Here is a 24,193-nt window from a genome sequence, read left to right as displayed (position 1 = left end):
TCCACTTCACTTGACTCAAAACACTTGTATTACATATATATTCATCTAAACATATTTTTCGAAAGAAATTCAAGTAGATATGGTTAATCAACCTCTTTTCCAGACGCAACGATCAGAAAGTTCGACCTTGTAAAAATAATTCTTAATATTGTTCTGGTTCTAGAAAATATGGAGGAGAGATGCAATGGACAACATGTTTGCAAGGGCACAATCTTAAAGAAAATAGCAGCCACCTGCCTGCTTTAATGACATAATTTGCAAGCTTGGCATGTGCTTGAACACAACTAAAGTAACTCATATGGACAATGAATTTTAGTGGACTACTTAGCTTCAGAATAATTATAACTATGGTTGTTTCATCTCGCTTAGCTTGAAACAAACTTTCAGATGAAGGGAAGATGGTTTTGGTAATGATACAAGCACCATAATGGACCTCCCTTGGATCCATATTGTTTTTTAGGCCAGTTAATCATCACAATGACTTCACTTGCACTTCAGATGGTGCTGAAACTGCTGGTCCTTGCCCCAGGCTGGGAAATGATAGGGGTTTCCATCATCATCTGTACAAGAAAGCCACTCAGCAATCCAAGAAGTTACACAGCGAGGATACTTCAGTAACAAAAAAAATAACCAGGAAGAATACAATCTAATAAGTCCTTGGCTTAACCAATACAAGGAAATCAAAAACAGCGGTCAGTACGTGAGAGTTACAGTTATATCAGCAGATACATCTTAGCATCTAATTATCTAATTAGATCACTGGTTTCATTGAGTGTGAAGAAGAATGACATGCCTACTATTTGACTAATTCAGATAATGAGCAATGGTATTTATTGGTCCTTTACCTTACCTGTGTCTTTGAGATGAAATGACTTTCTCCACCAAAACTTATCCTCAAATCTGTCTAGACTCTTTTCAAGTTTAGGAAAATTTTTGAGGTGTGCTCCTTGGTTGCATGAGTTTAAACTGCAACTGGTAAGGTAGAATTCCCTGCTGCCAACTAGCTACATAGGTTTCGTTGCAAGCCTCTTTCTTGACTGGATTTACCATGAATTGAAATTTAGCACCAATTCCTAAAGATGGTAGAAATCAGGTAGACAACTAATTGGAAAATCTGTTCAATTTAATGAGCCTTTTCAACTTTGAGTCCTGCTTCAAATAGATCCCATTTTGATGGGATAGAGCTTGGGTGGTGATGATGATGAGGAGGAGGAGGAATGATGCACTTTTAGGAATACTCAAATAAATTGACTGGATGTGTAAGTGCTAAGGTTTAACCATCCAAGATTAAATTATATCAATGAACACAGGACTATAAAAAGATCGAGTCTTATTTCCCTTGCAAACTATTTCTTGCAAGATGTGACTGAAATATTGATAAGGTGGGAATGACTGCAGCCGAGCTGAAGACTATCCTTTTGTATACAGTCTTACCTACTATATTCCAACTACCAGAAAAGGGGCATCACTGATTAATCCTATGTTAGCCCAACTTAGCAATGTAGTAGTGGGCTAGCCCTCTCTTTACCTTGCTGCTACACAGACAGATTGAGTCTAGCATTTCCCGCCTCATTTTACCAACTTTTTGAAGGAAAAATTTCCCGAGTTGTCCGATAAAATCGAACGCCAGGCATGAAAAATCAGTTTTAATTTTTTTTATTTTATTTATAACAATTATAAATATTAAATTTAACTTTTGTGTAAAATTACCTCAAGGCCGTAGCGGAAGTTGGTCGAGGTAATTTGAATCTGGATCTGGATCTAGATCCCTGAAGGTAGCTCTGCGAGGCCTGGATCTACAAGCCCTCTACTTTGCACGCACGTCAAACTTCGCAAGAAGGTTGGATGATGTTTTTACTCGTGCAAAACAATCTTTTGCAAAAGGACCCTTGGAAGAAAAGAAATCCAGAAAAAGGACGTTCCCTTTTCTCTTTCTTTCTTTCTTCTCTTTCTTTCTTTCTTCAGTTTCTTTTCTCCCGTTTCTTCACAGCACGCACAAGCCACAGATGCCCGTCTCTTGATCCCGATCACAGAGGGAATGGAAGGGAGGAGAGGACACCGGATCTGGGCCGAACTCCAAACCACCAGAGAGAAAGGACTCCTTCCTTTCTCTTCTTCTTCTTCTCCACAGAATCAAATCTCCTTCTCTGTCTGACGTTTTCTTCCCAAGAAATTTTTTTTTTCTCTCTCTCTATTCGAGAGGAAACGGTGGCCTACAAATAGGCCAACGCTGAGAGGAGTTAAGAGGCGTAATGGTCCAGCGTTATTGAATTCATTCATTATCAAATATGAATGAATTTGATAACGGTTGTTTCAAAAACAACCATGGAATAAACCAGCGATTAATGCCTATTATTGCCGGATTTCAAAAATCAAACTGGACTGGAATGTTGGCGGTTCAAAACCGCACATTCCGGTCCAGTCGGCCGTCTGGCCGGAGGCCGGTTGGCCGCGCAATCGCCGGTCGGAAAGCTTGCGGACGCGTGAAACAGAGAAGCTCTGTTTCATGCATCCCAGGTGAGTCGCGGCTCACAAAACAAATGCTAAGGGTCCATGTGAAGGGAGTGGTCCACGGGTCCATGGCATTTATTCACGGTCAGCAACCACACAAAATGGAAAAAGTCAACTTGATACAAATGGGTTAGCCCATTTGATCATAAGTTAGTCTATTTGGTTCTAAACCAAATTTGCAGCCCATTTGAATGAATTTTTGACCCGAAAAAATTCCACATGAGTCTGACTCATAGGAGATTCAATTGGGTCTAGTTTCGGCTCGATCCAAGTCCGACTTAGATCAGAACAAATACGAAATTAAATCCCAATTAAATCATGATCGAGCCCAATTACACTAATTTAGACCCAATCAAATCCAATCTCAACAATTGAGTCCTGATCAAGTTCAATTATATTAATTAAAACTTGATTGACCCGAAATACAGACTTAATTAGTTGTTCATCCATGAAATTTAGCATGTACCTCATGTTCAGTGCTACCTGAACATAGACAGAGCCAAATTCCAAATGACCCATAATTTAATTCTTAATTAAATTGGGTCAAGACCTTCCTACTCAGCTTGACTAATGTGCGTGACTCCGATAGGTTCGAACACTAAGCCGGTAGTACATGGACTACTCCATGCACTAATCGAGGTGACCATCTAGCAATGATACCCGACGTCCGGATAGGTCAAATATGCAAAGCAACATTCAAGAACCTAGACGTATGGTTGTTGCATAATTCATCCCTATGACCTTCGATGCTCAAGATGACCTCAGAGTGGACTGTCGAACTCTGGATCCGGTCATCCATAGTATATTTCAATTAATCAAATCAAGTGACCATCACTTGGTTTACCCTGGCCAAGGTTTTACTGAATTGAAATACAGCAAGACATCAACTCCTCTAATCTGGAGCGGTCAATCCCATCTTGACTCGTACACAGACTTCGCGAGTACTTGACTGCACCCAGCATCCTTCCGATCCTTGAATTAGAAATTCAGGTCATCCAGTGCCTAAGTACAGTGAGTTGCTTGCAAGTCACCGTGACAGTCTCAGGTCTAAGGGGTACTTATGCCCATACGTTTTACGAGCTAACTCCCGACAGTGGAGTGCTACGCAGGTGAGTCACTATTCAGTGACGATGTACTCCTACATCTCACCTGTATGCCATACAGTGTCTCCACACTCCTTGGTTTAAGAGGACAACCAACTAAATGGCACACAACGACCTATACTTGACATAGCTATCGTCCAATTGACAGCTTGTCATTTGGTCGCGAACTGGTTTAAGGACTAAATGATAAAACCTCTTTTATCCACTAAATTAGTCCTAAGGACTTCATCACAATACACAGGAGTTCAATTTGAAGATGCAACACTTGTGATGAATAGAAAATTACCAGAATAAATTTTTATTCATTTTAATAAAATATATATACATAATCCAATTTCTTACAATTAAAAATTGGCTTTGGGACACAATTCCCAACAACTCCCACTTGGACTAAAGCCAATTTGTACAGTATCTTATACCCATCTTCGATTTGTGATAATCGAACTCCTTTACAGAAAGGGCTTTAGTGAATGGGTCAGCTAGGTTCTCCTTTCCATCGATCTTCTGAAGATTGACGTCACCTCGTTCCACGATCTCTCATACAAGGTGGTAGCGACGCAGAATGTGCTTGGTCCTGTGGTGAGACTTTGGCTCCTTTGCTTGTGCAATGGCTCCAGTATTGTCACAATACAAAAGAACTGGACCGTTGATTGAGGGAGCAACACCAAGTTGATTTACAAATTTCTTGATCCAAACAGCTTCCTTTGCCGCATCTGATGCAGCAACATACTCTGCTTCGCATACGGAATCGGCTACTGAATGCTGCTTGGAACTTTTCCAGCAGACTGCTCCTCCATTCAGGGTAAACACAAATCCTGACATACTCTTACTGTCATCATGGTCTGACTGAAAACTAGAGTCTGTAAACCCCACAAGTTTTAAGTCAGATTCTCCATAGATTAACCATTGGTCCTTAGTATTTCTTAAATACTTAAGGATGGTTTTCACCACCTTCCAATGGTTCTCACCCGGATCAGACTGATACCTACTCGCTACTGCTAGTGAGTAAGCAACATCCGGTCTTGTACATGTCATGGCGTACATAATAGAACCTACTGCAGAAGCATATGGGATTCTACTCATACGCTCTCTCTCTTCGAAAGTTGTCGGACAATCTTTCTTAGAGAGAGAAATTCCTTGGCCTATCGGAAGATAGCCCTTTTTGGAATTCTCCATGTTGAACCGCTTCAACATAGTGTCGATGTACGTGGATTGGGACAATCCAAGCAACCTCTTAGATCTATCTCTATAGATTTTCATCCCTAGGATGTAGGATGCTTCTCCCAGATCCTTCATGGAGAACTGTGATGACAGCCAAAGTTTCACATTTTGTAATGCAGGAATGTCATTCCCAATTAAGAGAATGTCATCCACATACAACACAAGAAATGTGATCACTGAACCGTTAACCCACTTGTAGACACAAGGTTCTTCTTCGTTCTTAACGAAGCCATATGTTTTGATAGTTTTATCGAAACGTATGTTCCAACTTCGAGAAGCTTGCTTAAGTCCATAAATGGACTTTTGTAGCTTGCATACTTTGGACTCGTCTATGGATGTGAAACCCTCAGGTTGTATCATATACACCTCTTCTTCCAGCTCTCCATTTAGAAAAGCTGTTTTCACATCCATTTGCCAGATTTCATAATCCATATATGCTGCTATAGCTAGCATGATCCGAATAGATTTTAGCATTGCCACAGGGAAAAAAGTCTCGTCATAATCGATACCATAACGTTGACGATACCCCTTGGCAACCAGACGGGCTTTATAGGTTTCCACCTTTCCGTCTGCGCCTCTCTTTCTTTTGAAGATCCATTTGCACCCTATGGGTTTTATCCCTTCGGGTGAATCAACTAGTGTCCATACACTATTGATTTCCATGGATTCCATTTCGGATCTCATGGCGTTAAGCCACAACTCAGAGTCGGACCTCTGCATAGCATCCATATAGGTGATCGGATCCTCATTGTTCTCATCGAGCTCAATGGGATCTGCGTCTTGGACCAAGAAACCATAGTATCTATCCACTTGACGCAGTACTCTACCTGATCGCCTTAATGGTGCTTCTACATTGGGCTCCGGGTTTGATCTAATTGAATCCGGTTCTGTGGGTTCAGTAGATTGTGTTAAATCTTTTACCTGTTGAACTTCACTAAGTTCAACCTTAGAGGCAACAATTCCTTCACTAAGGAATTCCCTTTCCAAAAAGGTTGCCTTAAGTCCTACGAACACCTTTTGTTCATTAGGAAGGTAGAAGTAATAACCCCTAGTTTCCTTGGGGTACCCTACAAAATAACACTTATCGGACCTAGGACCAAGTTTGTCAGTTTGAGAACGTTTAACATAAGCCGGACATCCCAAACCCTAAGGTATGAAAGTGTCGGCTTACGCCCAGTCCATATCTCATATGGAGTCTTCTCAACAGACTTACTTGGAACCTTATTTAGTATTATACACGCAGACTCTAAAGCATAACCCCAAAAAGATACAGGCAGACTAGTAAACCCCATCATGGATCGAACCATGTCTAACAGAGTTCGATTCCTCCTTTCGGATACACCATTGTGCTGAGGTGTGTTCCTGGAGGGGTCCATTGTGAGAGAATCCCATTCTCCTCTAGATAAGTCAAGAAATCACCGGAAAGGTATTCTCCTCCTCGGTCTGACCGAAGGATCTTAATACTCTTTCCAGTCTGTTTTTCTACTTCATTACGAAATCGTTTGAACATTTCAAATGATTCCGACTTATGCTTCATCAGATAGACATACCCATACCTGGATAGGTCATCTGTGAAGGTTATGAAGTAGGCATAACCACCTTTGGCACTTACGTTCATAGGTCCACATACATCAGTATGTATGAGGCCAAGAACATCGCTAGCTCGTTCACCCTTTCCAGAAAAAGGTGACTTGGTCATCTTACCCAGAAGACAGGATTCACAAGTTGGCAATGATTCACAATCATTGATTTCTAAAATGCCCTGTTGGGCTAACCTGTTTATCCTGTTTTTATTTATGTGACCTAACCGGCAATGCCACAAATAGGCTTCATTGACATTATCTAACTTAGGGCGTTTATTAGAGGTGTACATTACATTCACAGGCAGTGATAGAGTATAAATGCCATATTTCAATTGTCCACGAAAAATTTTAATACCATTCAAAATGATATCACAAAAATTTTCTTTTATTGATAAACAATAACCATTTTTGGCCAAAAGGCCTACAGAGATGACATTCATTAAAAATGTTGGACAATAATGACAATCATCTAATATGACTACTCTAGATTCAAAAACAAGCTGAATGACTCCTAAAGCTAGGACTGGAACTGATCTTCCATCTCTAACGTTCAGGAATCTCTCGTCATTCTTGAATCTTCTACTAACTTGAAGTCCCTGCAACGAATTGCAAATATTAATTGGACTTCCGGTATCCAATACCCAAGTGGTAGAATCATAAATTGAAAAATTACAAGGTGTTATCATATAATTACCTTGTGCAGCAACTGTTTGCTGCTTTTTCTTCTTAGGCCTGTTTGGATCAAGGGACGCTATGTAAGCCGGACAGTTCCGCTTCCAATGACCCATCTTCTTACAGAAGAAGCACTCTGCCTTGCTCTTATCGGCTTTACGCTTCTTAGTCTGGCTGGGCTTAGAGACCCCAGCACGAGCTTTTTGCACCTTCTTCTTCTTTCCTTTCTTAAAGGAAGAAAGTCCTGCAGAAGTCCCACCTACCACATTCACCGTTTCCTTTTTGAGTTGGTGATCCTTCTCATAGGTCTGCAGTAAACCTAGCAAACCATGATAGGATACTTCAGGTTTAGTCATTCTATAATGACTAAGGAAGGTCAGGTAGGACTTGGGAAGTGAGTTCAAAATGGCGTCCTTGCCCAATTGCTCGTGCAAAGAAAAGCCAAGTTTACTTAAGCGATCGATTTGTTCGACCATATACAATACATGATCGGTGACCGATGCCCCTTCCCTCATGCGGGCATTGAATATAGCGCAGGAGGTCTTATGTCGTTCAACATCATCAGGTGTGCCGAAAGACTCCTTCAACATTTGAAGGATTTCCACTGGCCGCGCTTCCTCGAATTTACGACTAAACTCATCATTCATCGAGGCCCTCATGATGCAACGCACTGTAGTGCGATCGTTGAGCCACTTCTGATAAGCGTCTCTGATTGCACGTGGTGCATTGGCTGCAGGTTCCTCAGGTGCAGGATCCGATATCACATACAGGATCCGCTCATGCTCTAATACTATTTTCATCTTTCGATACCAGCTAACGAAGTTAGGTCCATTAAGCTTATCATTGTCTAATAGTGTTCGGAGGGACAATGAGTTAGCCATATCTGAAAAATAAAGAAAAAATCCAACTAATCAGTATATGATTTATTTAATCCTAAAGACTTGGACTTTAGTCTAAAGTTTTCTCCCACTATTTTAATCGAATTAATAGCCTCTACCTTTAATTCGAGGAATTACTTTAATTCCCTAGTGGGTACTAGAATCCGCATAGACTGCATACGGGCCCGAGGAAGGCTCGGCCAACCCATGTGCATCTAAGGGTAGGTACATTACCAATTATTTCTCTAAACAATTTCTAGCAATCAATTTTGCCCCAAGTGGTAATCAGTAGGCGGAGGCCTCCACTGAAAATCCTGGTTAGGTCCAACCATTAATGAACTAACTCGATGATACTACCTAATGTATGATCAGGCCCGAGGAAGGCTCGGCCAACCTAATCACAATTAGATAGCTCAAAAAGCTATCATATAATGAAGGATAATTCCAGTATTTAGAGGAACACCAGACGGAAGCGTCCTGCATGTTCAACTGTAATATTGGACCTATTATCATTCACCTTAATGGGAGGCTATGATTTAGTTATCTATATAACTTTATCATTTTAAGGACCTAATAATTTAGAGGATTTTAAATGATATGTAACACTGACCGATAATTCTAAATCCTCCCACTGACTTCACCAAATCATATAGAGGACTAGCTCTTATTGGTCTATTAGACACCTAAATCAGACACACTGATTTTTCTTAATGGCATGGGTGAGTGCCAAGTATCAAGGTACCTTAATCAAAACTTGATCGACCAAATTGGCCAGGTAAGAGAGATCATGGGAGGGTTACGCCATTAACCTCTTTCCTAGACACCAACTATGTTGGCCAGGTAAGAGGTAGCCCCAATTAAAAACCATGATCAAATGCCGACTTACCTTAGACACCAATTGGTTTATCAAGTTGATTTAGGTTATCCTTGGGAACTCGGGCTCGACCACTAAGCCACAATCAGATCCAATTGAAATGTTTGGATATGATAAACTACAACTATTGAGTTTGATCATTTTATAAACCTTGATTTAGTCTAGTTCAACTATTGATTAGATTAAATCATGTTTCTTAAGTTAGTCCATTTCAATTTGATTTCATGATTAGGTCTAACCTAGTCAACTAATCTGATTGTGCTAACCCATCCCCAAATCCCATGTTCAAATTTAAATTTTAATTCGAATTTCAAATTTTAAATTTTAAATCTTTATTTGAAATTCAAATTTTAAATTTTAAATTCAACATTTAATTCTTTATTAAATGCATTATGATCATGGATTCAAGGTGTCAATTTATTCCAAATATAAACAATTTATATTTAAATTTTGTGGTCATAATAAATTTAAAACTGAAATTTCATAAACATCAATTATGCATAATTTCACAAAAATAAACTATTTATTTTATGATACAAATTAATCTCAATTTTGTGCTAGGACAACCTTTTCACTATAAGGGGTTAACCTTATAGCAGGACAACCTTATAATTCAGCACAAGATTGATATTTTATCAATAAATCTAGATCTAATCTAAATTTAAAAATTAAATCATGCATAATTCTAGATATTATAGGCCAATTCCATCGGCCAACCTGGCTCTGATACCAGTTGAAGGAAAAATTTCCCGAGTTGTCCGATAAAATCGAACGCCAGGCATGAAAAATCAGTTTTAATTTTTTTTATTTTATTTATAACAATTATAAATATTAAATTTAACTTTTGTGTAAAATTACCTCAAGGCCGTAGCGGAAGTTGGTCGAGGTAATTTGAATCTGGATCTGGATCTAGATCCCTGAAGGTAGCTCTGCGAGGCCTGGATCTACAAGCCCTCTACTTCGCACGCACGTCAAACTTCGCAAGAAGGTTGGATGATGTTTTTACTCGTGCAAAACAATCTTTTGCAAAAGGACCCTTGGAAGAAAAGAAATCCAGAAAAAGGACGTTCCCTTTTCTCTTTCTTTCTTTCTTCTCTTTCTTTCTTTCTTCAGTTTCTTTTCTCCCGTTTCTTCACAGCACGCACAAGCCACAGATGCCCGTCTCTTGATCCCGATCACAGAGGGAATGGAAGGGAGGAGAGGACACCGGATCTGGGCCGAACTCCAAACCACCAGAGAGAAAGGACTCCTTCCTTTCTCTTCTTCTTCTTCTCCACAGAATCAAATCTCCTTCTCTGTCTGACGTTTTCTTCCCAAGAAATTTTTTTTCTCTCTCTCTCTATTCGAGAGGAAACGGTGGCCTACAAATAGGCCAACGCTGAGAGGAGTTAAGAGGTGTAATGGTCCAGCGTTATTGAATTCATTCATTATGAAATATGAATGAATTTGATAACGGTTGTTTCAAAAACAACGATGGAATAAACCAGCGATTAATGCCTATTATTGCCGGATTTCAAAAATCAAACTGGACTGGAATGTTGGCGGTTCAAAACCGCACATTCCGGTCCAGTCGGCCGTCTGGCCGGAGGCCGGTTGGCCGCGCAATCGCCGGTCGGAAAGCTTGCGGACGCATGAAACAGAGAAGCTCTGTTTCATGCGTCCCAGGTGAGTCGCGGCTCACAAAACAAATGCTAAGGGTCCATGTGAAGGGAGTGGTCCACGGGTCCATGGCATTTATTCACGGTCAGCGACCACACAAAATGGGAAAAGTCAACTTGATACAAATGGGTTAGCCCATTTGATCATAAGTTAGTCTATTTGGTTCTAAACCAAATTTGCAGCCCATTTGAATGAATTTTTGACCCGAAAAAATTCCACATGAGTCTGACTCATAGGAGATTCAATTGGGTCTAGTTTCGGCTCGATCCAAGTCCGACTTAGATCAGAACAAATACGAAATTAAATCCCAATTAAATCATGATCGAGCCCAATTACACTAATTTAGACCCAATCAAATCCAATCTCAACAATTGAGTCCTGATCAAGTTCAATTATATTAATTAAAACTTGATTGACCCGAAATACAGACTTAATTAGTTGTTCATCCATGAAATTTAGCATGTACCTCATGTTCAGTGCTAGCTGAACATAGACAGAGCCAAATTCCAAATGACCCATAATTTAATTCTTAATTAAATTGGGTCAGGACCTTCCTACTCAGCTTGACTAATGTGCGTGACTCCGATAGGTTCGAACACTAAGCCGGTAGTACATGGACTACTCCATGCACTAATCGAGGTGACCATCTAGCAATGATACCCGACGTCCGGATAGGTCAAATATGCAAAGCAACATTCAAGAACCTAGACGTATGGTTGTTGCATAATTCATCCCTATGACCTTCGATGCTCAAGATGACCTCAGAGTGGACTGTCAAACTCTGAATCCGGTCATCCATAGTATATTTCAATTAATCAAATCAAGTGACCATCACTTGGTTTACCCTGGCCAAGGTTTTACTGAATTGAAATACAGCAAGACATCAACTCCTCTAATCTGGAGCGGTCAATCCCATCTTGACTCGTACACAGACTTCGCGAGTACTTGACTGCACCCAGCATCCTTCTGATCCCTGAATTAGAAATTCAGGTCATCCAGTGCCTAAGTACAGTGAGTTGCTTGCAAGTCACCGTGACAGTCTCAGGTCTAAGGGGTACTTATGCCCATACATTTTACGAGCTAACTTCCGACAGTGGAGTGCTACGCAGGTGAGTCACTATTCAGTGACGATGTACTCCTACATCTCACCTGTATGCCATACAGTGTCTCCACACTCCTTGGTTTAAGAGGACAACCAACTAAATGGCACACAACGACCTATACTTGACATAGCTATCGTCCAATTGACAGCTTGTCATTTGGTCGCGAACTGGTTTAAGGACTAAATGATAAAACCTCTTTTATCCACTAAATTAGTCCTAAGGACTTCATCACAATACACAGGAGTTCAATTTGAAGATGCAACACTTGTGATGAATAGAAAATTACCAGAATAAATTTTTATTCATTTTAATAAAATATATATACATAATCCAATTTCTTACAATTAAAAATTGGCTTTGGGACACAATTCCCAACAATTTTTGTTGATAGTTTGCGCAGCATGCTTTCAGCAAATTGTTGTGTTTTTTAATGTCACTTAATATAATAGTGCATTGCTGATTCACTACATGAGATATAGAATGGAAATTTTTTTAGTAATTAAACTCTTCTGATGATATATGCATGTAGCAATCACGCATCAAAACATTCTATTCCTTTCAGTTAATCCGTATCAACAGTAGGTGATTGGTTACAAAACAGGGATAGCCCTTCTGTGAAACCCCAAAGCCCTAGTGAAGGCAGGAGTTGAACCCAAGTCATTGGTACATCCACCAAGAGACTATACCAAGAAGGTCAGCAACTGACTAAAACCGATAGTGAATGTATGCATGTTCCACTTGCTGTGAAAATAAAACTTGCAGAACTGCATGTAGATGACTTCTGTGATATCAGCAGGCATTTAGACAACCCATAAAAATCATGTGTTGAATACAAACAAGCCACACAAAATCCAAAAATATATGCAAGTAAACAATAGCATGTAAATAATTTAAACAAGTAAACGATAGCATGTAAATAACTTATTAAGTAAGCCAACTTACAGGAAATGAAATCGAATTGACTAGAGCTGCATAAATTAGTTTGCTTCATGATTTCGTTTGTCAAGGTAATTTGGTAAGCTCTTATGAGTAGCCTTTGCATTCAATTTGGCCCGCCGTTCATCATATGATGCTGGATGAATACCAGTCGTATTTCAAATGTGTAGAGCACATGAAAAGGGAAACAACTAAGATCAGGAGATGAATCAGCTGCAAAAAGATAAGTGAAATTGCTGCTGATCTCCACGTTTGACCAGTCACATGGAGAACCAATCCAGCAATATATAATCTTAGATGCACATTGTTATACTGATCTATTGAGTTCCTTTAGTCGATATGTTCCCAATTCCAACCTTCCCACAAACACTGGACAAAATGATGGCTCCTGGCCTTCCTTCTAACAATAGGGCACACCTTAACTCAGCTAAAAGATTAACTGTGATAGATTCTTTGGCTTGACCATCCAATTTATAGTCTCAGACAGAAAGACATGATCAAAATAACAAGGAACCTTAACAGAGCGACGTATTGATTATACAGTTATAATGCATCTTAAAGAAGCTCGTTAGACTATGACCAAAGCAATAATAAGCAATAATCATGTCCCACAAAGCAAGAGTAAATTCATTAATAGTATTCAGATAGCATTGTGTCCCAAGTTTGAATTAAAATAATCAGTTGGACTTACGCTCTGTTGGACTCAGCATGAGAGGAATATGACCTTTTTTCTTCCTACCAGCTTCTGCTGAGCTCCCATCTGCAGTTTCATTGAATTCATAAGACTAATATGCAGTTTCATTGAATTCATAAGACTAATAAATGACAAACCAAGAAAGGGGAACCCCGGGAGAAGAAGGGGGGGGGGGGGGGGAGCTATGAAAATCATACACACCTGGAATGGGTAAACAACCCAGGGCCTCATGAAATATGGCTGCTTGCATCATGTAACTCCGGAATTCATTCTTCAAGTGTTCATGCAAAACTCGGCTGGCATCTAGAGTAATCCAGTCATAAACCATACATACTATCAATTAGAAAATTTTTCAGATAACCAACATCATGAATGTGAGATTCATGAACCATAACCCATTCACTCAAACTTATAGAAGTTACTCCAAAATGATGAAATAGAGGAAGACATATGTATAATAAAAATGGAACCATGATAACAAGTAAAGCCAATGTTACTTGTATGCTACTTTAAGAGAAGCTACAAAACCAGTAACTGAAATTATCAACTAAGAAGCATCTCTAATTGAATATTTTTTTTTCCTAACACTGGAACCTATCATCATAAGTGCAACTTTAGTCACTGGTAATAATGGGAGACAGCTTAGCAACAGAAGCATGTGATGATATTTGATGAAAGAGACTGAACTTTCTCAAGTACAAAGAGCTAAAAATAAGTCACAGCAGAACTACAACTGACAGCACGTAATTACATGATTCTGATAATAATGCACAAATTAAGTGGTAGGATATAGTTTCCCACCCCCGCCCCAAAACCACCACACCAGCATGTGTATGTAGATGTGACTGGCTGGATCATTGACTTCCTAAATGCTACCTCACTAAAAATGTTTCGAAGTATCCAATTGCCTGCACTCACACCCACTCCTAATTTTAGCAACTAAAGGTGGTACACATGCATCCTCCTAAATGCGATCCTTCATTATTCCTCTAATGGAGTTCTTATTTGCATACTCTGAACTACAATCACCAATTCCTCTTGATCTTACCCTCTCTCCTCAAAATCATAATTTGTAATATGATCTATATATCTGGTTTTTAGGATGCTAGCAAATTTATATAATTCCTACTCACCTCATTTAAGTGCAACAAAATGTGCAAATCATCAGAAGATGCATAAATTATCACATAACCGTTTCAACTTAGTAGGTTTTATACTTCAGTTATGCTATTTTTTCTTCAGCATTTCTTAAACAGCGACTTTTTTATATCCTACTTCAATTTTTGACCATCACATTGCAATGCCAAGTTACTTGACAAGTATGACACTTGCCCATAATTTTTCCAAAAACTTTTTTAGGTGCAGTTCTGTACACCTTGCCAGCTGATTTCGTGTCATATATTGTAGGTTGTTTTTCATTGCCCCCCCATACATTTTCTGCTGTAAAGTTTCTTTTCTTCCTCCAAATGTGTTCATTTTAAGTACAGGTTACCATAACAATATTTAAAATGTAAAAAATATTCAGAAAAAATATCAATGACTCAGAAAAATAAATAGGTACAGCAAATCAAGCAATCTAATTTATATGGTAAGTTCCCTCATGTAATTTTAGAATCTTCCAATACTGTTCTTGTTCTATCTTATTCTTCAGAAAAGAATTATCTATGCAACACATTTCACGAACTAATAAAAGTTGCCGAATGCTCAGCACACTACTTAAAATACATATTTGCAAGAATCAGATTGTAAAGCCTTAAGACTGAAAGTTCAATCTCTGATCACATCCTACAGCTTAGCCTCTGTGTACCATTTATCTCCGAATTCCTAACTCTTTACTTCCTCATGCAGCCATTCAGATCACCTTATATGATTCATCAAGTCTTCCAAAATTGTTGACAACTCTTTCCTCCATCATTTTCATCACATTCTTTACCCCTCAAAAACTAGTCTTATTGACCAATATCCTTGCATCATTTCATATACTATTCTCATTCGCATGAACTCATCACCATTAAATAACTCTTCAATTTTGCTGTTCTAAATTACTAGCCACCAAATACGCTGTGTACAATGCCCCTCTAAATGTTGAATTTGGTAAGTATTGCTAATTTTTACTCAAGTATTAATCTTACAAATGAATCACTCATTCTCTTAAATCATGCTAACATAGATTCTAAACAGTTATCAATTGCGACAATAACTTAGGAAAGCATTTCAACTAAGAGAATCATGATCGATTTCAGCTGACAAAACATGGGATATCAGCTAATTCAATAACCATCTAAAGTGACAAAATATATGCTTGCTGAGAAAAGTACTCATATTTATGTGTCAAAGATTGCTCATAAGTAAAATATCCTCTAATAATTAAGATAAAGATGCAGATTAGAAACCTGATGAACAAATAAAGTTGACACTTTCGAATTTGCAAAAATGTAGAATCAGTGGGAGCTCTGGTGCCATGTTGTACTGAGGTTTTCTCCAAGTGTTGTCGGTGTCCAGTAGCACATCAACTATCTGCTTCAAAATCAACTCTCCACATGAGGTTAGTCAACACAAAAAGCACGCACTGAGAATCAAAAAGAAACCATATAAAAAGCCAAAGCATCACCAGAACAGTACTAACACAAAGCCAGTTGTAGACAAAAGTTTACCCCAGACAGTTTATGTAGAAAATTCACTTACCCAACAAAGAAACAAAGTGACCATTGTCTAAGATTGATCAAGAAAATTTATTACCTAGGGTAAGCCTTTATTCTCATATCACAGAGTTACAGTCTCAATTGACAGGTTCCTATCACAAAGCCAATGGAACACAAAGAAAGCTAATGTAACAATAACAAATTTTTGTACAACATAATTTCAGAGAAATTAGGTTCTTTTTTTTTTGAAAAGAGCAAACTTTTCCCAATGAACCAGAAAATGCATTTTTGAATATAGAATTCAAAATGAAATGTCTAGCAAATTTATCTATAATTAACTCTATTACTTCAAGTAAAGGCATTGATTGGGGTTACGTGGTTCAAATTGTTAAAAGTTTTTCCCTTGAGAAGATATTTTTGTTTTCAAGCTGCCACCTTTTCATTTTGTAATCAAATCTCAAGTTCCCTATTATTTGTTGATACAGCAACAAACATTATGTGTGAGTAAATTCTTGGATGATTATAGAATAAACAGTTTCAGAATTTTGCTAATCGTGATGTCATTTTAATGACTTTTCCTATAACAGTCTTTTATAATGCTTTTAAAGCCAAGAATGCTAATCTTTGCCTTTTAATCTAGCCAATATTCTTACATTATTCTGCCTCATTGAAAAAGATACGGTCAAATCCACCAATTGACACATTTCTAACTCATCTCAAGAACTTAACCATAACCCTTAACCTAGTAACTGTCTTCTGATCAAGTGAAATAGAGTAGATAATTTTTATGTTGAATAAAAGAATGCAATATTTTATCAAAAAGCACCACCTTACCACATAGCATCTATCTTAATGAAATATTAAAAAGAAAAAAAAAACAACATTAAACTTTCCTTCAGTCAATCAGCAAAAATAGCCAAAATATTGCATGACTGGAGTTATCAGCTTGTGGAAATGCACCATGCTGACTTCCATAAGAAATCAATCTGATAAGATTTCATGTACTCACATTAGGGGATTCAAGACCTTGACCAATCATAAATAACACAGCAACCATGCACCGAACTTGATGCCACAGAAAAGCACTCCCCCTGATCGTCATTGCCCATAGTTCATTATCACTGAACCTGTAGACAGAAGATCATAAAAATTTAGTCTGAAGTATATGGACTGCATCATCTTCAATCAATGGGACTTACAAGCTCAAATGAAACTCCAAAGCCTATCAAGTATCAACAAAAACAAAAGCATTTCACTGCAAGGTTGTCAAAAGCAAAAGGCACTCTTGAGGCAACATGGTCCCTAAAACGCCTGAGGCGCTAGATGCCAAAAAGGCACTTGACTAGAGAAAGCAAGGCACTAATATATTAGAAATAAATACTATATATGAAGATAATAGAAGCATTATAAGATTAGTTATTCAAGTTTCAACATCAAAAATTGTATTTGTCTTGTGCATTAGATATCATGTTTCACATCTTTTAAAACATCATATGAAAATTCCACTTAAACAAAAATCGGCAAAAATAAACCATTAGACATCCTTTAGTAGCTTCAAAATTTAAACATGATAGAAAAATACCACTTCCAAAAACATGTCTGATGTTTCTAAATAAAGCATAACACAAAAAAGCAAACCATTGAACATCCTAGAGCAGTTCTCTATTTATAAGGATTCATATAAACCAAAATGTCCCCCAAAGTAAAGCCAATAAAGCTCTAAAAGAATGGGCAAAAAAGACATATAAAGAGACTGCTGGACACTGGAGAGGCATTTGTCTGAACTCTGAATGCCTCTTGCTTTTCCCTAGGCACTCGTCTAGGCATCGTGTTAGCAGTCTCGCCTCACTTGGTGACTGTTGAGGTGCTCAGGGGCTTCCTCACCTTGCCTGAGCACCTAGGTGAGTACCTGGAGTGTTTTTGACAGCACGGTTTCAGCGCAATCTGAAGGACAACAAATGCATATATGGAAAAGCTTAAGATGAAGGTGTTGGTAGACATCTTAACAGAATGAGTAACACTGTGATTTCTCCATTCTTGAATAACATCAGGTGTGCCTGATATCAAATAAATCAATATGTCGAGGCATAACAATCAGTATTTGCTATAACAAGGAACAAGAATGTGCTGTAGAAGTTATTTGGCTATCATAAGTAAAGGAAACGAGAGAAAAACATATATAGACTGGGGAAGCTCAATCATCACATAAAACATGCAACTTGTGGCATAAGCATGAAATCAGACATCATAAAAATCTCATTCACAAGTGTTGCCTACTATGAGGATTAGTTGAAGGTGGAAGCAAAAGCCAATTAACTCTGATTCATACAAATTAATGATGCTAGAACAAATGACCAAAAATGAGATATTATTTTGATCTCTATATCTTGAGTAATTTCATCAACATTAGATCAATAACTTACATCGATTGATTAACTAAAGAGAGCCTTAACCTGAAGATTTGATATTGAAAAGAAAAACATTGGAAAATTAGAGGCCTAGGAAGCATGGTTACTTCAAATTGCATGCTATCTGCATATCCGATGCATATCAAATACCAATGGTCAACAAATACTTCTAAGATATGTTTCAGATGCTTATTCTATGTATGTATCCTATTTTTTGTAAATATTAAAGGTTCCAGATACTTTCTGGATATGCCTGAAATCAAGGTTCGTCGTCTTGGTACCGGACTCTGCACCGGTGCCACACTAGCATAATGTTGGTACGATACGGTACATAATTTTTTTGGCATACCGAGTGTTAGTACGCCACCCGTACAGGATACTGGTACCGAACCAGTATGGTACCGTACACTCCGTACCGTCCGGTTTGGGCAGGTACGGCGTACCTTGCCCTTAATACCTCTGACAATGAGAGGGGAGAAGTTTTTTCCTTTTCCCCTTGGATGTTAACCTTTTAAATTGACCTTTTACTGATCGATGGCTAAATTTTAGTTTTGTGGTGTTGATGGTATTGTACAAAATACAGAGTTTGGCATGGAATATGTCATTATGATAATCCATTACGCCTCTATGGGTGTATATCTATTTATGGCTGTACTCTACCATGTTGTATAATATTTTTTTGAAATCTGCTTTATTGGCATATCTGTACCGTTTTGCAACCACAACCTCCACACCCAAGCTTCATAGCTGGAAATTGAATGTCCCATTTTTTTCGTGAAAGAGAAGCATCAGTACCTACTATCATATTCTTATTGCAACCCCTGGATATACTTACTAGTTGCTTGATAATTTTTTTATTCTATCAACAAATAAAAAATTGACCTTTTATTGGAAGAAGAGATATCAAAGATTGTGATATGACGCTTATAGTTATTCACATTCGCTGCATCCATCTTACAGAAATTTCTGAAGTCGTGCTCCCCGATGAACTTCTTAGCAGCTTCCTGCATTGCCTGATTGTCAAATGAAACAGAAGGGCTGATGATTATTACTTGAAGTAGACAACATAAAACTACATTACTAAGTAAATTTTAGAAGTGATAAATATATACCACTATGTCCAAATTCCCCTTCCAGAAAAGGTACCTATATTCTCTGCTTAAACAGCTAAACCTGCAAAAATTAGAATTATAATGCATGTGTAAGTACCCTTCTGGCAAGGTTGTGCTACTATGAATACATATAATTGCTTATTTTCTTAAAAACAAAAAAAAAGCCTTGAGATAAATGGAAAAAATGTATTTTAAACTGCTCAACTACTGGCAATAAACTGGACCCCACCACATAATAACTGCTTTACACATGGGCAATGGGGACCGGATATGATGTCAGTAATGAAAGAGGATCAACAGCATCTCAATTCTGGCCTACACAGCCATTAAGCATGCAGGTACTTAAGTCATATACAAGTATAATCCTTCATTTGAAACTGCCATGCATGGGAGAAGAATACAAATGCAATGGCATTTACTAAAATAGTCCTTGTTGAGACGTTATTTGTCATAAACATGTCACACTTTCCCTATCAAACAATTCCTAAAAAGGGCTATAGCAATGGTCAAGAAGAAGACTTCTATAAACACAGTTTTTCAGAGATAAAATAAATGAAGACAAAGGCAAATTAGTTATTTGCTGAGAAATATACAAAGGAATAAAAAATAAATAACAAAAGATTACAGAAACCTTGCATGGAAATCTGTGGACACAGGACACCATCCTAGCACTCGGATATCTTTTGGGAGGACTTTATTCAGCACCTTTACATAATCAATCTCTGAATATAAGACAGAGAAAATCATTAACATATTTAAAGTCTCATATCATAGGATGCATCTTTATTGTAAAAAGCTTTACTATTTCTAACAAAATCAACACAAAAAAAGATAGTGCATCTTTCTTTTTCTACATGGGCTCAGACTTCCAACATTCACCCAATATTGGCATCAAATTACGGCAACAAATTATCTTAAAGTGTTTCATTGATGGGATAATGTGATTAGATCACTCCATATTGTCGATATGAATTTATGTACCACATTTTTCTTCTGATGTGGACTCCTCACTTTTGCTGTTTGCTCCAACACCCTTCAGGCATGACCGTAAATATAGAGAAATCACCTGCACCAACTATTCAGCATCAACAACAACAAAAAAGAATGACAACACTGTGAACATAAAAAACACAAAAGCATGAAATTAGCAATACTTGGCCAGTTGATGAAACTCCCTTGTCAGTCCTACCACACCTTGAGTAATGTGAGTCCTCTTTTTTGCCAACCAAAAGCTTCGTCCTCTCAAGTGCTTTGAATATCTCAGACTGGAGGAACCACAGAAATCAAGCCTATAAAAAGTGATTGGCAACCCAATATATATATTTTCAAATTACAGAAAAGGAAAATAGAGAATATTACAGAAAAAAACCTCAACAGTTGGAGTCATTTGAGCCTCTGAAGCAAAACCATAGAACCTGTTAAAAAGAACTACAAATCATAGGATGCCTTCACCATGTTCTTTGCAAAATAATTTTTGGGTCAAGAGTTAGTATAAGAGTGAAATTGTTAATGCAAAAAATAATCCACAATTTAATCATGTTGTGTGTGTCATGGGTAATCAGCCATGTCACGGGAATCTAAATCTTGATCAGATTCCCATCAAGTGGAAATGCTACATTAAAGGTACGATTATAACTGAAGATGCCAGTTCTTCATAGGCATGTGGGCTGTATCAAGTATAGTAGAGCAAAGTGTATCTGATTTAAATGAAGAAGGAAGATAAAGACCTCTGACCAAAATACATGATTTTCAGAGCAATATATCTCTTTGCAAAGTGATGTACAGTCCTTGGATGGTGACCTGCATGAGGAAATAACCTGGTCACATTTTTGGAGCTTATCATATTCTCAATTATTAGAAAATGCTTAGCATTTTACATCCACAAAGGTCAAAAATTATTGGCAGATGTTTCAAACATCAAAGCATTTTCTCCCTAATTTTTCTTTGGCCAAAAATCGGCATCAATTTATTAAGGGCTAATGTCAAGTTAACTGTTGTAAAATCTCCTTGACTCTTCCATGTTAGGGTTTGCTCTATGCCAGATCCATTTTTGATAGAAAATAGCTTGGGTGATGATGACGGATACAATAATATGCAAACTCTTATTGGAACCATCAACAAGTCATTTTTCTTCTACATAACTCATGACTGTGTTAACCATGTACAGTTGGAAGTTGAAAATGCATATCGATATACTTGTGGATAAAATGAGGCAAACTGTACCAGTATGTTGTGAACACTTGCAATACAATGTTTGAAAAAGTGGACTTTTTCTTTTTGTGTGCCTTACACAGGGCTAGACAGCACATAAAGAAGCCAAAATCTAAAACAATGTTTTGTTAAATGGGCCATAAATATAGACAAAGAAAAATATTAACAAAAAACTAATCTTATTCAGACATCCGTAGGCAGACTTACAACTCCTAACCTACTATTTTTACAAGTTTGGCTTATTTAATCTCCTACCCCTCTGTCATAGTAAAAGCTTTCCAATCACTCCAACTAATCACATCCATATTTTGCTATTCCTAAGGAGAGGAGTGAAAGTTGAGTTAGCCAAAAAAAATTGGATAAGAACCTAATGTGAAATGATAGTTTTTGTTGCTTTGTACTAATGATATTTGAGCATACAACTCTCCACAGATCATAGTTGATGTCAGAGTGATTCGACGGGAAGTCTGGATTACTGAAGTTAAACTACCAAAAGAACATGGGGAGCAACATTGAACATCTTTTGTAAGGATTTCCTTTCCCTATTTGCTTGATTGAAGTTAGCTTGATTCATGACTGCTTTGCTTTAACCGCCTTTTGATTTTTGACACTTTACTGCAGATTAGCTATTTTTCTTCTTCTTCGTTTTTTTCTCCCTATGTTGGGTATTGTCTTCATTAGGTGGCTGCATCCTTTCTTGAGTAAAGAGAAAAAACAACTTTTTCAATTGTCATCCTAAAGATTATATGTAATTTAGTTATTTTCCACAAAGATCTTCAGTAATTATTGTTTCAAAATATGCCAAGTTGTTTTTTTTGTTTAAAAAGAAAATAAAAGCATTGAGCACCTTTTACGTGCAGACTTTGAAAGAAAAAAAAAATCGTGACAAATGTGGTACATAAACACCAATTCATCTATTTAGTTGGAAAATAGTAGATCTTTCGGCAACAAAAACTGATTAAGATGTAAACCTGGTTCCTCTCTTGACTCATGCTTAATAAATTTGGCAGTGTTCTCCACATGAAAACCATTGGCCTGTGTAATTTCATCCTGCTGGGAATAATATTTATCTTAGAATCTACATAAAGAAATAAAATGGTTCATGATATCATGAAAAAAGGTCATCTTCTACCTTGACTGAATTACTAGAGGACATGAATAAATGGTTAGAAGAAGAGATCTTGGCAAGTTCTGAATTCTCAGCTGCATGAAGTTCATTCTGTTGGTCCTCTTGAAGAGCTCCTTCCAAGCTAGTAGCAGCGTTAGATGGAAATGTTGCATCTTCTTCCTAAAGAAAAAATCAACAGAATAGAAGTTGCATAAAATAATATCCACGTGTCGAATACTGGTGTGCACCACACTATACCATACAAAATATCCCATGTCAAATTGTCATCAAAGAATTGCACATATTCTGTATCTTAAGGTTACATAAATGACTTCGTTTTAAAGGACCTCACACTGTAATATAGCTTACAGACACAATGGCAGATTACAAGATGTATCAATTAGTCACTAGTTGCTATTCTCAAGCTTCAAGATGCTAGTTACCGGTTCAGAATTTATCAGCATGTAGTGAAGCAAATATTCAACAATCTGCACCCAAGAACTTATAGTAATTTCTCCGTTTATAAATCTATTGTAAATTTCAAAAGTTCAAAACATATTTCTCGTTATGCAAAATAAAACATACTAAAAATTAGATATAATTCTTTCTGTAAATCGTTAAATATCTCCAAGATTGCAAATTTGTGTCTCTTCACATATCAGCATGTCCAAGTCCTGTCGTATCATGGCACAAAATGCCTCTTGACTAATCCAGGCAGAACACACAATGCTGAGCACCTTGTAAACAGTCAACTGACCAACCATTTCTCTCAATTCCGCCATAAACAATGGAAAAGTTCGAATCTTTTAAACTCTTTCGCATTCAAAAAGGTAAAATCAGCACGCTAAACAAGGAACACAAGAATGATTTCTAAGAAGTAAATTGATTGCTCGATAGCAGCGAACCTTCGAGCACCGGCAGCGAGATATCCGTGATAACAATCTCTCATTCTCCTTCTCCAATTCCTGAGTTTATTCGGAAAGGAACAAAGATTAGGGCGCGGAAGAGAAAATCTCCGCATCTGGACTTCTATCGAGCATAAAGAATGCGGGAATGGAGAAACGAAGCGAGCCGAAGGGTTTAGGGTTGTACCTCCACCCGGTTGCCGATAGAGGCCAGCTGGGATTGGAGAACTGCGACGAGATCATGGCCTTTCGATACCTCCATCGGGTGGTCCTGAACGCCGTATCGGAGGCCACCCTCCGTCGCCATGGCCGCCGTCCGCTTCCAACTGCGAGAAGCGCCTCTCTTCGATGGAGCGCGACCGGCCCCGAGCCTATTCGTGAACCGCCCATCCAAATCCCCGGTCCATTCGGACTAACAATGGGTCCGATTAGCTCAGGACACGATGGACGTCAGCGGCACGTGCCGGACGTACTCCCATATCTATGCAAGATATTGTTCACCTGAGCCTCCGAAGGAGACATTCTATAGATCACTCGATCCAGCCGCCAGGAACATTACTATTTTTGATACCT

The 24,193-nt window shown here is 38.0% G+C and overlaps 1 protein-coding gene across 3 annotated transcripts; it reads right to left on the bottom strand.

Annotated features, from left to right (window-relative positions):
* Positions 1 to 111: 111 nt before the first annotated feature.
* Positions 112 to 24,193, bottom strand: LOC103722699 (tRNA pseudouridine(38/39) synthase). 3 transcript variants are annotated; one of them, XM_026810616.2, is made up of 17 exons: positions 23,808 to 24,193; positions 23,621 to 23,680; positions 22,740 to 22,895; positions 22,579 to 22,660; positions 21,124 to 21,196; positions 20,766 to 20,811; positions 20,551 to 20,661; positions 20,378 to 20,462; positions 20,028 to 20,118; positions 19,397 to 19,457; positions 19,167 to 19,297; positions 16,886 to 17,003; positions 15,628 to 15,751; positions 13,436 to 13,537; positions 13,232 to 13,300; positions 12,547 to 12,676; positions 112 to 560 (listed from the first exon to the last, which is right to left on the bottom strand). In XM_026810616.2, exons 1-16 carry the CDS (start codon positions 23,925 to 23,927, stop codon positions 12,582 to 12,584), a joined length of 1,524 nt encoding a protein of 507 aa, XP_026666417.1. In that variant the 5' UTR covers positions 23,928 to 24,193; the 3' UTR covers positions 112 to 560; positions 12,547 to 12,581. The 3 variants fall into 3 exon arrangements, with proteins under 3 accessions (XP_026666417.1, XP_026666419.1, XP_026666418.1); XM_026810618.2 differs by having other exon boundaries at positions 22,579 to 22,657; XM_026810617.2 differs by lacking the exon at positions 112 to 560 and adding an exon at positions 12,081 to 12,385.

The sequence above is a fragment of the Phoenix dactylifera genome, chromosome 8 (genome assembly GCF_009389715.1).
Source record: "Phoenix dactylifera cultivar Barhee BC4 chromosome 8, palm_55x_up_171113_PBpolish2nd_filt_p, whole genome shotgun sequence".
NCBI classification, from domain to species: Eukaryota; Viridiplantae; Streptophyta; class Magnoliopsida; order Arecales; family Arecaceae; genus Phoenix; species Phoenix dactylifera.
This window is presented reverse-complemented; position numbering and strand designations above follow the sequence as displayed.

Bases quoted from the DNA above. Each gene is read 5' to 3' on its own strand.
- LOC103722699 (XM_026810616.2), bottom strand. From the start codon at position 23,927: ATGGCGACGGAGGGTGGCCTCCGATACGGCGTTCAGGACCACCCGATG. The intron at 13,538-15,627 runs GTTTCTAATCTG...GGATTACTCTAG, and splicing joins CAACTTTATTTGTTCATCAG to ATGCCAGCCGAGTTTTGCAT. The intron at 12,677-13,231 runs GTAAGTCCAACT...GTATTCATCCAG, and splicing joins CATGCTGAGTCCAACAGAGC to CATCATATGATGAACGGCGG.